At 40.4% G+C, this 18102-nt stretch overlaps 1 protein-coding gene across 1 annotated transcript in view; it reads right to left on the bottom strand.

Annotated features, from left to right (window-relative positions):
• Positions 1-302: 302 nt before the first annotated feature.
• The window catches only part of LOC149836941 (uncharacterized), a 34453-nt gene continuing 16653 nt past the window's right edge, over positions 303-18102 (bottom strand). Inside the window, exons 5-6 of the mRNA XM_090007185.1 lie at positions 3199-3846; positions 303-631 (exon numbers count right to left, since the gene is read on the bottom strand). Of these exons, the coding sequence (XP_089863311.1) occupies positions 542-631; positions 3199-3846 (738 nt within the window). The 3' untranslated portion in view covers positions 303-541. The remainder of the gene's footprint in view (positions 632-3198; positions 3847-18102) is intronic.

The raw sequence follows: 18102 nt of genomic DNA, 5'->3' as shown, positions 1-18102 counted from the left end.
TTTGATCAAAATTTGAGAAAATGAAATTTCTGAATACCTCCTAAGAATTTCAGGGCAGAATTGCTGTTTCAAACTTGTCACTATGCTTCAATATTAATAGCCTTTTAGAATTCTCATAGATATCATATTATGCATTTCAAGGGATAAAAGGAGGAAAGCATAAAAGATGGACAGATTACCACCAGAAGTCCTCCTACCAAGCAAGTATGCATAAAGAATATACGAGAGAACGATGTCTTAAAGATGAACAAGTGAAGGGCATAAACAACAACACAACCTTTACTCGAAGAAATAACCAAGAATTTTGTAACAAATTGTCAACACTTTTGATTACAACATTTGTAATGCATATGAGCGTAGTTACATTTTTTTTTCTCCTAGAAACAAGGCATATAAGCTCTTAAATTATCCTCTAATACATAAAACTTAAAAAAGCAAGGGTAAGTTTAACACCTCCCTTTCAAAGTTTCCTACTTTCCATACAGCTGCTACAGAAGTCTTAAACTATTCAGGAAAACTAAAGCAAACAGTATAGTAGCACCTACAGCAGCCTTTGACGCTTCTTCGCAAGGTTATCAAAGACCTGTCGGATATCATCTGGAGTGACAGGCTTAGATGGGTCAGTAGACTCCTGCATTCAGTTAACAAGAAGTCAATCAATATAAATTTTGAAGTACATACACCTGTATATAAATGCTCTCTCTCTCTCTCTCTCTCTCTCTCTCTCTCTCTCTCTCTCTCTCTCTCTCTCTCTCTCCACATATATATGGAGAGAGAGGAAGAGATAATTATAGACATACGCACACAGTCGTGTAATAATACTTCTTTGGCACCATTTATTGATTAAAAAGCTTGCATCACCAAGATTCTTTGTTCATCTTGAATGAGCTATAAAAACTATTTCAAGAGTTTGTGCCCAGAACCATTGGCCCCTTTTGATTTTATAAAGACACAACACACAATCTACATGGTTTTTTGTGGACACTTAGAACTGCAATATACCCTTAAAAAATTTAAAAACAATTTAGTTTCATGCAATCTTCACCAGCATAAAAAGTTTTGAAAGTTCATCAAAGATACATGACATGAGTATTATTTGTATTATAAAAAAGCAAAAATGCCTTTTGATGTGTTTCTTAAATAAAATTGATAAAAATACCAATACAATCATTATCGGACTATGTGATCAAGCATAAATTACATGTATTTTCATACAATGTATGCATGAATTTCATTGATTTTAATGTTAAAATACCCATGGTTGAGAAATTTTGGTGTTTTTGTGTGCAAAGAGTTTTTGGTGTGAATTTCATCCAAATCAAATGCAATTCGAGCATTCTAGAGTTATTGCAAAGCAGTTGGAGCAAAAATTCAGGGTCAAGATCCAAATCTTACATGCTCCAATCTCAAATCCAGCTAGGCAAAGGTTAAAAAGTCCAAAATAACCCTCCATAGGGGGCACCACCTTGGAATTGTTATGAAATAATGATATTTGTAGTATAGTTTTAGAAATAAATATTGCTTTTGAGTGTTTTTTTAAAATAAGAATGTTGGAAGTGTTTTTAGAAATTTAAAAATTATTTTTTTAGGTTATCATTATAAATAGATTAGGAAACCTAAAGAGGGATTTTTCTCCTTAGGAGTCCCCCCCCCCTTCATCTTCTTTTCCAAATTGGGAAAGTCTCTCTCCTTTCTTCCTCTCCACGTGAGTTTCATATGCAGCAACCATCTCACATCAACCCCTCACATTGTGGGCAACCTCTGAGATGCAACACCATCATAGGAGAGATCCGCTCTTTTCTCAACCCAATCCAAAATCAAGAACCGTCGTCAGTAAGTTTCTTCTTCTACCTCTTCTTTATGTTTTTAAGGTGTCTTACATGTAGATCAGATTTCGTCTTTATTTTTCTTGCATATTTAGATCTACTATTTAGGATTTTTGTGTATTAGAATTGTTTAAAATCGTTTAGAATCATTGTTTTATGTTTTAGAATTTTTATTTTTACTGGAAAACTCTTTTCTTCATCGGCCAAATTTTGTATCAGGCCTGAATTTTCCGGTCTGATAAACAAACTATTTCAATCGATCCAAAGAGAAGTTTAAGGCTGAAATTTTAGTATGTGTTAGTTGTACGTGTCTAGAGTATTCTCTCCAAAGTTCAGCTCAATCCAACCAGGGATTGAGATTTTACAGCCATTATGATGAAGTCGGTTTTTCTGACCCTACAAAAATCCGACTTTCGATTTTAGTTGCAACAATTTTTGAAAATTATTTTTGTTTTTATTTTTTTAAATTAAGTGTCTGAGATTGTATTTCGTGAGTTTTTTGTGTCTTAATTGGGTTGCTTTGCATGTGTGAGGTACCGATTTTCGTCAAAAAATCAAAACCTAAAGTTAAGTTTTGAGTGTTTAAGTTAAGTCTAGTTGAGTCTTTGTCAGGTCACTAACACAGTAGTGAAATAGTTGTCTTTTGGGTTTCCGTTTTGTGTTATTGAAGGTAGTGGCCTCAACGAGCACCAAGGTGGTTGAAGTGGACGCACTAAAGTTCCTTGCACACGGGTTAAAGAAAGCTAGCTCGCAGTTATATTTGAAGTTTTTATAGTTAGGGCATTAAGCAGGGTTGTAATCCATTTAAATTTTATTTCCGGTCGTGCTTTTGTAATAGGCAATAAAGAGTGTGATTTGTTTGGAATACTTGTTCTTATCCCGTTCTTTGTGGTTCGACTTAGACTTCACCACTTTTGTGTGAGCCTGTTATTTAGATTTGGTGTGCGGTTTACACTTGATTTTTATTGAAAATATCTTTTAAAATATTTTGAAAAAAAGTAGACACCACTATGTAAGACTCACTTGGTCTATTATTCAGTTTTGCAAGTTCCAAGAGACTATGAGTCATCTAAGACCGACCAATACAATCACTCTCGGACTATGTAAGACTCACTTGGTCTATTATTCAGTCATCACAAGCAACATCATTCCAGAACTCAAATAAGATGATTTTAATCAACTGTCCTTATCTCATAACAAAACTCAAAGTCTTGCAACAATTATGGGAAAGAAGAAAGCAAACTATCACAACTGGGAAAGCTACACTCTCATTGCAACCACTATTTAGCACAATTAGAAGCTTAAAAACTAATGCATTATTGAGATGGAAAAGAAAACAAGGAAAGACATGCTTGAAGTTGAAGAGACAAACCAGGAATGATCGAAATTCATTCTTCATGTCTGCAATGCCACTAAGAATCTCTATCTGCTGAACGTGATTAAGTTTGTTAAGAAAATTAAGTTCAGCACCCTCTTGCTGCTGTAAATTCTCTGCTCTCTTCTGCTTTGCCACCTTCTCATATTCCTCCATTGAGTCCTCTTTGTCAATCAAATAAATAATACCTTTTTTGGTGTATAACTCCTTACAAGTCATACATTGGCAGAGACAATCCCTCCAGGCCTTTGAAAGGAACATTGGTTTCTTCTCCAGAACAGATGATGTCCAATGTAGGTCAAGCCCAAGAATGCAAGTAGTACCATTGGCAGGAGTATCATGCAATGTATTTTCTTGGTCCAGGACACTGCTTTTCTCTGAATTTCCTTCGTCCTGAATATTGTTCTTCCTCAATCCAGCAACAGATACAGCATCATTTGCAACACAATCAGATTTTGGATTTTCAAGAGAACTATCCTTATCAGGAACAGCAGAAGATGAAGATTCATTTTGGATTCCCACACCCTTACTACCAGATAGTGCCCAAATGGATGGAGGGTAAAGTTTCAAGAAAGAACAAGTGAGTGCACAATCTTGACATATGAAATCTGCATATGAAGGCTCTCCTTCATCATCCCTAGGTATCTGTAATCAGAATAAAATGATTAGTTTGTGAAATACAATCTCAACAGCCTCCCTGAGTTTAAGAACCAAATAAAGAACAGAAAGAAAGGAGAGCACTCAATTTAAGAAACGACAAGAAAACCAGGAATACAGAAACAGGAATACAGATCCAAAATCAACAGAATATCCCAGGTGCAATCTTAAGCCCCATCATGGAGGTAAGAACTCAATCTTTTCCATTTTTCTATGGTAATTACTTTGAAAAAAGCAGTATTAAAAATGTGCCTCAAGATCCAAAAAGCATGTCTCGCCTCAAGGAGAGGCCCTTTGTGCCTTGAGGCATGCATGTGTAGCGCAAAAGGCCCAAGGCATGTGCCTCATAGGCCTTGAGAAAAGGTGCACCTCAGGTTAATGCACATGCCTCAAACTGATTGGGTCAAATGGAGCTCAAAACCCATGTTTGACCCAAAACTAATACATAAAAAAGGGGGGGAGGCCCAATGGGTTAGGTTCTTCCTCCTCCTCCTCCTCCTCTTCTTCTTTTCTTTTTCTTCCATTCTCCTTCACGTTCTTCTACCCTTCTTCTGGTCTTCATCTTTCGTCCTTTTCTTGCTTCTTTTTAATCTTCATCCCTTCTTAATGACTGGATTTTTTTTCAATTAATTGACTGTCCATGTCACACGGACACTCTATTTTTTCCTCCGTACTCGTGTTGACACGCATCGACACCTATGAAAGTTTTTCACCTGTATAGAGAAAAGAGAGAGAGGAAGAGAGAGAGAGAGACAAAGAAGAAGAAACCCAAGGCTTTTGGCTGTTACAATTTCTATTTTCACCACTTAGAATCATGACCTAAACAGTGTTTTTATAATGTTACAACACAGAGATATGGATTCGGGTCTGGTGTATCCAGACCCGACAGTCTAAGTGTGTTACAATACATAAGTATGGATATGTTACATGGCTGTACACAATCCATGGATCGACGTGGATCGGGTCGGATTCTTTTTCACCTTTTTCACCCCCCCTCAAGTTGATCATGGTTTTAGACCATGAACAACTTGCCTTTAAGCATCCAAAAATGATCCTTTGTTAACCCTTTGGTAAATAGATCTGCAACTTATCTTTCAGTATTGACGAACTCAGGCTCAATCTCTTTTTCTTCAACCTTCTGTCTCACAAAGTGTTGATCGATCTCAATGTGCTTGGCACGACTGTGATGTACTGGATTGAATGACATATTGATCGCACTTTCGTTGTCACATAGCAAAGTAGTGTGGGAAATCTTTTCTCCTACTTCAGTTAGTAGATGCCTGATCCATGTGACTTCGGCAGTAGCAGCAGCCATAGATTTATACTCAGCCTCAGTGCTTGATCTAGCGATGACCTTTTGTTTTTTACTGCTCTAAGAGACTAAATTTTTTTCAATGAAAATGCAATATCCTGATGTTCTTCGTTCATCAGGATCTCCTGCCCAGTCTGCATCACAATAAGCAGTGAGTCTGTGCTCATCTTTGCCATATGACCTAGGAGAATATATCAATCCATCCACAATAGTCCCTTTCAGATATCTAAGGATCCTCTTGACTGCTTCCATATGTCCAGTACGTGGCACATGCATAAATTGAGACACTTGATTGACTGAATAAACAATATCAGGTCTGGTGAATGTGAGGTACTGTAACATTTCTATTATGCTTCGATACCTGGTGGGGTCATCACACAGATCTCCATCCTGAGTGCTAAGTTTTTGATGAAGCACACTCGGAGTTCCCAGAGGTTTGCGGTCTTCATGCCTGCCTTGTTGAGAACATTTACAGTGTACTTGTGCTGAGTGAGTGTCAAGCCATGAGTCTGGTTATCAACTTTTACGCCAAAGAAATAACGTAGAACTCCAAGATCTTTCATTTTGAACCTCTGACCTAGTAAGTCTTTTACTTCTTGAATGTGGGTCGCAGAGTTTCCTGTGATGACAATATCATCGACATAAATTAATAACAGAGTGCTCACAGTCTGACTTCTAAAGATAAATAATGAGTGGTCCAGCATGGAACGTGAAAATCCATGTTTCTAAATCTCTAGCAAGAAGCTATCAAACCATGAGCAAGATGCTTGCTTCAGACCATAGATAGCTCTTTTTAACTTGCACACATGAGTTTTACAATTTTGTTCTTGATACCCAGAGGGTTGCTCCATGTATACTTCCTCCTTTAAGTCCCCATGCAAGAATGCATTTTTCACATCAAGCTGACTCAACTTCCATACATGTTCAATAGCCAGGGAAATAATAATTCGGATTGTTCCCATTCTTACAACCGGACTGAAGGTCTCATCATAGTCTCGCCCTGCTTCTTGAATGAATCCTTTTGCCACAATCCTTGCCTTGTATCATTCAATGGTTTCATCTGGCTTGTACTTTATTTTGTAGACCCATTTACATCCAACAATATTTTTGTCAGGTGGTCTGGGAACAACTTCCTAGGTTCCACATTCATGCAAGGCTTGCATTTCATTATTCATGGCTTCTACCCACTTGGTAGAAGTGAATGCCTGGTAGTACATGGTAGGCTCATCTTCCTTATTGAGAGCAGTTAAGAAGAGTTGAAGATCCAATGAGAAGTTGCCATAGCTAACCCACCTGTCAATGGGATGTCGTATGCGGTTTGATTTTCTGACCTCAAGAGTATGAGAAGGAGTCGGATTGCGTCTGAGACATGATCTGAATGGCTTCATGTTGTCGGTCACTGTCTAGAATAGACAATGCCTTTGTATCTGCTTGATACTTCTTCTGTATTCTGTGATCCCGACGTCCCAGTGTCTTCAAAACTCTCTTCTTTTTGTTGCACGCAATCTGAGAAGCATGCTTTATTGGAGTCAACAAAAAGTTCTGAACTCAACCAAGGATAGTAAACTTCAGTTGGCATATTCGTTGCATCAGCTCCATCATCAAAATTTTGTTCATCAAAGACAACATTTCCTGAGATTCTGATACGTATGTTGGTGGGATCATAACACCTATATCCTTTGTAGTCATCTGCATATCCCACAAACCTACATTTATGGGTTTTGTCCTGAAACGTGTTTCTCAGAGACTGATCAATATGCACATAGCAAACACAACCAAAGACACGCAAATCATGATAACTAGGATGAGCTCCAAAAAAGACAGTGATAAGGAGACTTATTTTCCAGAACAACCATGGGCAGTCTACTTATCACATGCACAACAGAATGAAAGGCTTCTGTCCATAGGTTGATAGGTAGATTTATGTCATGAAGCATACTCATGGCACTTTCAACAATATGTCTATACTTTCGTTCAACAATCCCATTTTGTTGAGGGGTGCGAGGGCAAAAAACCCTTCTTCCTATTCCATTATTTCGAAGAAAAAAGAAACAAAATCACGGGATGAGAATTCCCCACCTCCATCACATTGGAAAAATTGAATGGACTCAGAAAATTGATTTTTGACCAAGGAAAGAAAATTTTGAAATAAAGAGAAGACTTCCGACTTATTCTTTATGAAATATATCCAGGTGTGTCGAGAATAACTATCAACAAAGATTAGATAGTATCTGCTCCCAGATCCAGAGACAATTGGGGCGGGTCCCCATACATCAGAACAAATAATCTCAAAAGGTTTTAAAGCTCTCTTATTAATGAAATGGAAAGGCAATACATGACTCTTACATGAAAGACAACTGGAACACTTATGACTGTTGTCATTTCCATTGAGACTTTCTTTGGGAATGAGATTATTAGAGACAAGTTTCTCAATGAAATGACTTCCACAATGTCCTAACCGACTATGCCATAAGAACGGCTTATTACATTCAGAAATACTAAAAACACTGGCACAAGAAGATGAACACCACTCTAACGAAGGCTTCGAATTCAGATGAACAGGGCGGACAGCATGACATGGAGCTTCTTCAAAGACATACATATTGCCTCGTCTTTTCCTTCAGCAAATGTTTCCCTAGTACATAGGTCCTTGACCTGCATAGAGAAGGGAGTAAATTCAACTGAAGCATTATTATCATCAATAAGCTTGGAGACAGAGACGATGTTTTTCTTAATGTCAGGAGCATGAAGAACATCAGAAAGAGTAAGAGTGGAATGTGACATGGGAATGACAATTTTTCCAACATGAAAAACAGGATGGTGGGATCCATCTCCAGTAACAATCTTACTTTTTCCAAAATAAGGAATAGGGTTAAAAATCTTACCTGCATCACCTGTCACATGAGTCGTTGTTCCAGACTCAACAAACCAAGTGCCTTCATCACTCTGCTTCAATTTCAACTTTGACAAGGCAGATATTAGTAGATCTTTGATCTCTCCACTATCTTTGGTATTTGTGAACTTTCTTTTTGTTTCTGTCTGTGGGCCCTTTCCTTTATTCTCTGAATTGTGCCAACAATTCGCCTTGATATGCCCCTTTTTGTTACAAAAGAAGCAAGTGGGGATGGATCTTGATCCCTGCGCATGAGCAGACATATTTGGAGTAGAAAGCAGACCACGCCCTCCATATCCACTTCGCCCTTGTCCTTCTCGTCCTCGTCCTCTACCATAAGTCTGTAAAACCCACGTTAAAAAAAATTTAATTATCGGACCCAAGCCGAGTCGGGTCAGGACCCGACCCGGGCTCGTTATCGGCAGGGTTTTAAAACCCGACACAGAGGGAGGATTTGTTTAAAAACAAATCCTCTCCCCTGTGCGCCGCAGCTCACCCGCGCCGCTCCACCCCCACGGCAGATAAGGGAAACTCTTGAGGGTTTCCCCGAATTTTGCCCCCCTCACGAGCTCTTTAAAAGCATCGCATGAGGGCAGAGGGGGCATGCCTCCCTCTCGAGCCTCCTTCTCCTCGCACCAACGCCCCTGCGAACCGCGATGCCACCTCCATCTCTCCCCCTCTGCATCTCTTCTCTCCCCGACTCTATCTCTCTCTCGTTGCCGATGCCGACGAGCTCCTCTTTGTCGAGGCAGCCCGACGACTTTCCTCCTCTTCAGCAGCCCCAGGTAAGCCCTCCCACCTCTTCTCTTCCTCCCATTTTGTTTTTTTTTTCATCTTCTTCTACCTTCTCCTCTCCCGACAGTCGTAGGCAAGGGCCAAAGGCCCCTGAGACTCTCGCTCTCTCTGCTTACCTTCCGGAAGGGGCCATCGGCCCCTGCCCCTCATCTTTTAAAAGCCAGCAGGGGCCGATGGCCCCTACCATTTTCTTTCTCAAGCCTGACAGGGGCCTTTGCCCCCCCCCCCCCCGCCCCCTCTTTTTTTTTAAAGACCAGCAGGGGCCGATGGCCCCTACCCTTTTTCTCCCTGAACGACAGGGGCCATTGGCCCCTACCTCCTCTTTTGGAAGTCGAGGGGGGCCTTTGGCCCCTGCGCTCCCCTCTATGCTCATTTTTCGGCAGGGGCCATCGGCCCCTGCCATTTCTCTTTCTGGTAGGGGCCGATGGCCCCTGCCCTTCCTTTAAAGCCAGTAGGAGCATTCGGCTCCCGCCTCCCTTTTTGGAAACCCAGCAGGAGCCAATGGCCCCTGCCCCTCTCTTAGTCGTCTGGCAGGAGCCGATGGCTCCTGCCCTTCTTTAAATATCTGCCAGGGGCCGATAGCCCCTACACCTATTTCCTTTGGCGGCATGGGTCATTGGACCCTACCCAACTCTGTTTCTAGTCGGCAGGAATCGTTGATCCCTGCCTTGTTTTGTAGAGAAGCCGAGACCCCAGTCCTTTGTTGTCGTTTTCCCTATTCATTTAAATGCATACTAATAACGTACCTTTGCAGCTTACGCAACAGGCCCCGTTCGTGCTCCGCGGCCCGACCCACGTATTATCCTCACGCGTAGGCGTACGCAACTACACAACATTCTGAAGTAGGGTAAAGTCGCACAAAGGGTAATAAATGAACCTATTTAAGTTGAAATAATTAAGATGTCCATGCTAGATATGCATATATTTATATTGCTTCTGCATTGCATATTTTCTTGTCTGCATTTTTATGAGTCGAGGTATGATTTTACTCTTTGAGTATTAATTTGCGTATTTGCTTATGTGGTTGAAGGTGGTTTCGTACTTTTTGCAATACTTATGCCCTTAATTGCTTGCATATATACTTGCTTGTACGTTCGTATGGGTCGATGTACAATTTCGTTCTTCGATCATTATTATGCATAGTTGATTATGAGTTGAGGTGTGGTTTCGTATTTCTTGAAATACATATGCCCTTGTTTGATTGCATACATTTTTGCATGCACGTTTCCATTTAGTGAGGTACGACTTCGTGTCTCGTGTATTACTTATTTCCTTATGTGTTTGCCTATCTAAGTAGACAAGGTATGTTTTTGGTACCTTTTGTGTTACTTATGTGCTTTTCGCTTGATGTGCAGCATCACAAGTCGAGAGGTGCTTGTCGTCATGTTATAACCTGCATATGCTCACACTTATGGTAAAAATGTACTTACATAAATGTAGTCTTGTGCCTATCCTGATTTCACTTGTTTTCAAAACACTAGAAGTTGTGCTTGTGCATTGCAGTTCTTCAAAAGCGAGTTTCCTTCTGCCAACCCAGTGCTCTTCAAATTGCACGGCTTTTGCAAAGTTATGTTTTAAGTCTCGCAGGATTGCGAAGTCACATTTGGGCCCTCCCAAGTCCACACACTTAGGAGAAATGTTTTATAACCTTGATTCAAGTTGCGGCTCAATTTAAATAACCCCGATTGGGGGCAAGAGCATGTGGTCGAGTGAGGTTCTGTTGAAGGACTCATTCTTCATTTATTAAACTTAGTGTTGCGTGTCGTGCGAATCATGTCGATATTAAAATAAATTTTGGATGCAAGATTGATAGTGATGTGCCTTGTGTGAATTGTGGCTTTTAAGGATGAATCTTGCCAAATGAGCATCTCTATATTCTTTGGATCGTTATGAAGTTGTGTATTGGGTGTTCCTTTTGACAAGCCTACGCACCCTCCCTTTTTGGAGTAGCGTACTTTTAGACATGCATGACATGATAAGTACCTTGTTGATCGGACGAGAGATCCGAGACGACCTTGTATCAGGAAATATGCAAAATATTGTTGAAATGAATTCAAGACTTATCTTGCCAAATTGTGTTGTGTTACTTCTTTTGCAGATAATATATGTTGGGGTTTCTTTGGTGAAATCATATTCATTTCATCGTAGTCGTACTTTTGACAAGTACGTCTGTACTTTTTGACAAGTGTGTCTTCTTACGTTGCGATGATTGAATGAGTAGGTTGTGGCAACCTTGATGAGTGCAAATAACAAAATGCTGAGATCACCTAAATAAGTGATGATTTCCGCCTTCACCGGCAAGATACTCGAGTTGGGTTGAAAGATCAGAGTATGTAGAATGGGTCTTCAGTTAACTACCCATGATGTACTCATTCGAACCGCTGACTCCTGTAAGGAAAGAGGACGGGAAGGTACAAAAACTTTGATGGACGAGCCATTAATGGCAGTTACGAGCAAAAGACTCGGCTTCCCCAGTCATCGGAGTTAGGGGAAAGGGACTACCATAATTATCCTAGGAGGTAGCTCTCCATGTTCGGGATGCATCCATTGTTTTTGCTGCTTTGGGAATTTCTCTCTTGGTCACTGACCGTCCCCTTAGGTACGAACTCAGTCAGCTATCCGGGTTATCTTGAAATGCATAACATAATAAACCCCTGAATCAGTCTAGGTTGTTTCTAGAGTCGTGCCTTGTGCGTACCCACTTGGCCAGTTAATATCGAAACATAATTTAAATCCGATCACACAATTTGTTGAGTTATGCACGTATGAAAGCTATAACATGCAACTTGTTTCAATACTTATGGAATTGTGTGTGTGGTTGATGTAACATCGTATTTTGTTTGCTTATGCAGCGCTTTGCTTATAATTATTAGCCTACTTGTGCCAGTGAAATGCTTGTAATAGTTTTAGCATTTTGCTCATGATAGTTGCTCCATGAATCTGTTGAAATTAAATTGCTATATAATTGTTTGTCTACTTGACATATTAAATTATTTTGCTTAACTATGTTCTATATCGTCCTGTATGTGCACCTATCAGTTTTTAGTGAAACTGACCCATTTTATGGGCAGGTGATGTATAGGTGATACACTCTGCGATAACACGATGGCGCGATGAGATCAAGATAGAGCTCTTTCCTTGACGTTTCGCTCCTGAGGACATGTTGATAAATTTGGTATGAAGTGTATTTCAAAAATTCTCTTTTAATTAAACCTTGAGTTACTAAAACTGTTTTAGTAAACTTCTTCTTGGTTTCAACAAATATAATGAGTTGCAAAAATCCCATGAACAAATTCTCAATTATTGAAACTGCATTTCAAAACCATTTGATTTCAATAGTTATGCGGGATTCGACAAAGGAAAGTTTACGTTGTAATGCGCTCAAGGTCCATTGACTTGTGATTTTAAAAATATCATTTTCCGCTGAAATACGATTTAAACTCTGATAATCATATGATTTCAAACCTTTCTAAAATATTCTAAGTTACAAGTCCTGGATTTTTGGGGCGTTACAACTTGGTATCAGAACGACAGAGAAAATCCATGTTAAATAGTGATTCTTGATCATCCGACATCGACATCGCACAGTAAGTATTATTAATCTTATTGATTTGCACTTAATTTGATTAAAATATTTTGCTTCGATTTAGATGTCGTATAATGAGGTGAGCGAGGCAATAAATGTTTTGACCGGAGCCGTTATTCATCTCCAATCTATGGTCCAGAACCTGAGTCATAGTGTGGCTTGCGAGAACACCTTTCAGGGTCAGTGCGATAAGCAGATAGATAACCATCAAGTTCCCCTGAATCTATTGTACCCCCGAGATTCTATTATTTGCTCTTTCTGTGGAAAGGTGGATCATTCAGTGAAAGAATGTCGTCATAAGCGAAAGTACGATCAGTGACAACTGGCCACACAAGGCTTGGAGCAAGGAAAGCAAGTTAAAGATATTCAAAACAAAAAGTCAATTGGGAGTAAGAAAGTCAGCAAATGCCGACTTGCCAATGATAAAATGCAGGGATCCCCATCTAAGAAACAAAAGCAAGGCAAAGGAATCAAGCTACATCGATCGTCTAGTCGAAAATGCTCGAAGTGTAATTATGGTCATCCTAGACAACCATGCCCTCGAGACACTGGAGGTTGTTTCTATTGCGGAAAGATGGGGCATTTCGCCAGAGTTTGTCGCAAGAAGGAAGCAGATCTGAAGAAGAGAACCGCGAAGGAAAGTCAGCAACAACCCAAGTTGCCTCACTAGTAGTAATGAGAGTAGTGAACCGTGTTTATTTTCATCATGATGGGTTAGGTAGAGAATTAGCGAATAGACACTTTAATAAGTTTGGGTAAGACTTTATTTTCCAGTACGGATCTTGTCAAGTAAAAGTTTATTAGTGAAATTACGTATGAATTTTGTCCAACCTAGACCCTTACGATTATGATGCTTATGCAGGTAAATGACATGCCACGCCTACAACTGATTAGTTGACTTGTTACGCCTACAAATGATTAACTTTTAGGTGGTTGACTTATACGCCTACAAATCATTAGTTTAGACTATTTAGAGGAATGACACCTCACGACTACAAACGCTTAGTTTTGATGATACATCACGCCTACATAACTGTGTTGCAGAGGGTTGCATTATAATTGTTTGTGAGAATATATCATACCTGTATAGCATGATTGATGGATATCATATTGGACTAAAATGTCTTGAAGATTCGTGCGCGTGTTTCACGCTGAAGTGGTTGAATGCGATGTGATTTGATGTAAAAAAAAAAATTGTGAATGCATATGATGGTACAATGATTTGAATGTCTTAGATGCATATCTGACTTGAATCCTGTGTGCATAACTCAAACTGCATAGAAGTTACGTATCTTGAGGTTTAGTTGATTCTTGATATATACATAATCACATTGTATAGAACTCATGCTTTGAGGTTAGATTTAGATAATGCAATGCTCCTTATGGCAATGATATAATGCATAGGATAATATGCTTTTGTATGATATGATTGAAATGCATGTGACCTCAAATTTTGAAAGTATGCAATATATGTTTAAGTTGAATAGTAAACTATGATTCATCGTACCTTATTGGTGAAGGTGTGATTTTTTATTTATATACCATATGAGATGAAGTGATGATGCATATTGATGATAAATATATACTTTTGCCCATTATTGGTAGCTATCGACCCTGAGAGTGGTCGTTTGTTTTAATGCATGTATCATTGATTTCGGTACCTATTAAGAACATTATCCGCAAAAGATTCTCTGTGAGGGTATGTATGATCAAGATCAGGTAATCCGACTAAAGTGGTGAATCTCTGTGAGGAAGTACACTGTCAAAGATCGGGTAGCCGCAAAGACGGTGAATTCCTGTGATGAAGTATATTGTCCAAGACCAGGTAAACCATCTAGGATGGTAATTCCTTGTGAGATCGTACATTTCCCAGACCAAGTGATCCAACGTGGAACTTGTAGATTTTGATTTCAAAGAAAATTAGGATGTGCTATGATGCTCTTCTAAGAGCAATTGTTATAGCAAGTTATGAATATTTAAATTTGGTTTTCTGTTGTAGCATGATTATATATTGGTTTTAGATTAGAGAATCAGATCCTTGTTGATTCTAGATCTTGATACAAGGTTATGTTTTTGTCTTCTATGAAAATTAGGGACATTCTAAGAATGATAACTTAAGCGAAGATAGGACAACTAGCCACGCAAGGCCTTGAGATATGAGGATAAGTTGAGGCTATTCCGGACAAAGAGTCTGTTAGAAATAGTAAGAGTAACGAACGACAACCTGATTATAATAAAGTACAGAAACCCCCGTTCAAGAATCGTAAACAAACTAGAGCAATGTCCCGTTGTGTCTCTTCATTCGTATCGAATCTAGTAGAAGGTGACGAATAAACATTCTTCCAGTCTTCTGCCAAACCCTTTTTGTGACGCCATATAAACTCTTGCGAAGACATAAATTATTAACAAAATCACTCACATTTTGTTCGATCGAGTTGTTGGCTTCAAACCTTTCTCAAGAATTTATTATGTGTTGTCCTTACTACTTTAATAGCAGAAGTGTTTCGGATCACTCACACATATAGTACATCCTCATTAACAGTGATTAACTAAGAACCAGATTGTTGCAGATAATCTTTTAATGATATTTCGCGGACGAAATTCTTTTAAGAAGGGTAAGATGTAAAACCCACGTTAAAAAAAAAATAATTATCGGACCCGACCCGGGCCCGTTATCGGCAGGGTTTTAAAACCCGACACAGAGGGAGGATTTGTTTAAAAACAAATCCTCTCGCCTGTGCGAAGCAGCTCACCCGCGCCGCTCCACCGCCTCGGCAGATAAGGGAAACCCTTGAGGGTTTCCCCGAATTTCGCCCCCCTCACGAGCTCTTTAAAAGCATCGCAGGAGGGCAGAGGGGGCATGCCTCCCTCTCGAGCCTCCTTCTCCTCGCACCGACGCCCCTGCGAACCGCGACGCCACCTCCGTCTCTCGTCTCTCCCTCTCTGCATCTCTTCTCTCCCCGACTCCATCTCTCTCTCGTTGCCGACGCCGACGAGCTCCTCTCTGTGGAGGCAGCCCGACTACTTCCCTCCTCTTCGGCAGCCCCAAGTAAGCCCTCCCACCTCTTCTCTTCCTCCCATTTTGTTTTTTTTTTCTACTTCTACCCCCTCCTCTCCCGACAACCGTAGGCAGGGGCCAAAGGCCCCTGCGACTCTCTCTCTCTGCTTACCTTCCGCCCTACCCCTCTTCTTTTAAAAGCCAGCAGGGGCCGATGGCCCCTGCCATTTTCTTTCTCAAGCCTGACAGGGGCCTTTGGCCCCTGCCCCCCTCTCTTTTTTTAAAGACCAGCAGGAGCCGATGGCCCCTGCCCTTTTTCTCCCTGAACGACAGGGGCCATTGGCCCCTGCCTCCTCTTTTGGAAGTCGCAGGGGGCCTTTGGCCCCTGCGCTCCCCTCTCTGCTCATTTTTCGGCAAGGGCCATCGGCCCCTGCCATTTCTCTTTCTGGTAGGAGCCGATGGCCCCTGCCCTTTAAAGCCAGCAGGAGCCTTCGGCTCCTGCCTCCCTTTTCGGAAACCCAGCAGGGGTCGATGGCCCCTGCCCTTCTTTAAATATCCGGCAAGGGCCGATAGCCCCTGCACCTGTTTCCTTTGGCGGCATGGGTCATTGGACCCTACCCCGCTCTGTTTCTAGTCGGCAGGAACCGTTGATCCTTGCCTTGTTTGGTAGAGAAGCCGAGACCCCAGTCCTTTGTTGTCGTTTTCCCTATTCATTTAAATGCATATTAATAACGTACCTTTGCACCTTACGCAACAGGCCTTGTTCGTGCTCCGCGGCCCGACCCTCGTATTATTCTCACGCGTAGGCGTACGCAGCTACACAAAATTCCGAAGTAGGGTAAAGTCGCACAAAGGGCAATAAATGAACCTATTTAAGTTGAAATAATTAAGATGTCCATGCTAGATATGTTTATATTTATATTTCTTCTGCATTGCATATTTTCTTGTCTGCATTTTTATGAGTCAAGGTATGATTTTACTCTTTGAGTATTAATTTGCGTATTTGATTATGTGGTTGAAGGTGGTTTCGTACTTTTTGCAATACTTAAGCCCTTAATTGCTTGCATATATACTTGCTTGTACGTTCCTATGGGCCGATGTACAATTTCGTTCTTCAATCATTATTTTGCATAGTTGATTATGAGTTGAGGTGTGGTTTCGTATTTCTTGAAATACATATACCCTTGTTTGATTGCATACATTTTTGCCTGCACGTTTCCTTTGAGTGAGGTACGACTTCGTGTCTCATGTATTACTTATTTCCTTATGTGTTTGCCTATCTAAGTAGACAAGGTATGTTTTTGGTACCTTGTGTGCTTTTCGCTTGATGTGAGCATCACAAGTCGAGAGGTGCTTGTCGTCATGTTATAACCTGCATATGCTTACACTTATGGTAAAAATGTACTTACATAAATGTAGTCTTGTGCCTATCCTGATTTCACTTGTTTTCAAAACACTAGAAGTTATGCTTGTGCATTGCAGTTCTTCAAAAGCGAGTTTCCTTCTGCCAACCCAGTGCTCTTCAAATTGCACGGCTTTTGCAAAGTTAAGTTTTAAGTCTCGCAGGATTGCGAAGTCACATTTGGGCCCTCCCAAGTCCACACACTTGGGAGAAATGTTTTATAATCTTGATTCAAGTTGCGGCTCAATTTAAATAACCCCGATTGAGGGCAAGAGTCTGTGGTCGAGTGAGGTTCTGTTGAAGGACTCATTCTTCATTTATTAAACTTAGTGTTGCGTGTCATGCGAATCATGTCGATATTAAAATAAATTTTGAATGCAAGATTGATAGTGATGTGCATTGTGTGAATTGTGGCTTTTAAGGATGAATCTTGCAAAATGAGCATCACTGTATTCTTTGGATCGTTATGAAGTTATGTATTGGGTGTTCCTTTTGAGAAGCCTACGCACCCTCCCTTTTTGGCGTAGCGTACTTTTAGACATGCACGACATGTTAAGTACTTTGTTGATCGGATGAGAGATCTGAGACGACTTTGTATCAGGAAATATGCAAAATATTGTTGAAATGAATTCAAGACTTATCTTGCCAAATTGTGTTGTGTTACTTCTTTTGCAGATAATATTTGTTGGGGTTTCTTTGGTGAAATCATATCCATTTCATCGTAGTCGTACTTTTGACAAGTACGTCCGTACTTTTTGACAAGTGCGTCTTCTTACGTTGCGAAGATTGAATAAGTAAGTTGTGGCAACCTTGATGAGTGCAAATAACAAAATGTTGAGATCACTTAAATAAGTGATGATTTCCGCCTTCACCGGCAAGATACTCGAGTTGGGTCGAAAGACCAGAGTATGTAGAATGGGTCTTCAGTTAACTACCCATGATGTACTCATTCGAACCGCTGACTCCTGTTAGGAGAAAGGACAGGAAGGTACAAAAACTTCGATGGATGAGCCATTAATGGCAGTTACGAACAAAAGACTCGGCTTCCCCAGTCATCGGAGTTAGGAGAAAAGGACTACCATAATTATCCTAGGTGGTAGCTCTCCATGTTCGGGATGCATCCATTGTTTTTGCTGCTTTGGGGATTTCTCTCTAGGTCACTGACCGTCCCCTTAGGTGCGGACTCAGTCAGCTATCCGGGTTATCTTGAAATGCATAAGATAATAAACCCCCGGATCAGTCTAGGCTGTTTCTAGAG

This window comes from Nuphar pumila, chromosome 5 (assembly GCF_984573655.1).
Source record: "Nuphar pumila chromosome 5, dmNupPumi1.hap1.1, whole genome shotgun sequence".
Taxonomy (NCBI): domain Eukaryota; kingdom Viridiplantae; phylum Streptophyta; class Magnoliopsida; order Nymphaeales; family Nymphaeaceae; genus Nuphar; species Nuphar pumila.
This window is presented reverse-complemented; position numbering and strand designations above follow the sequence as displayed.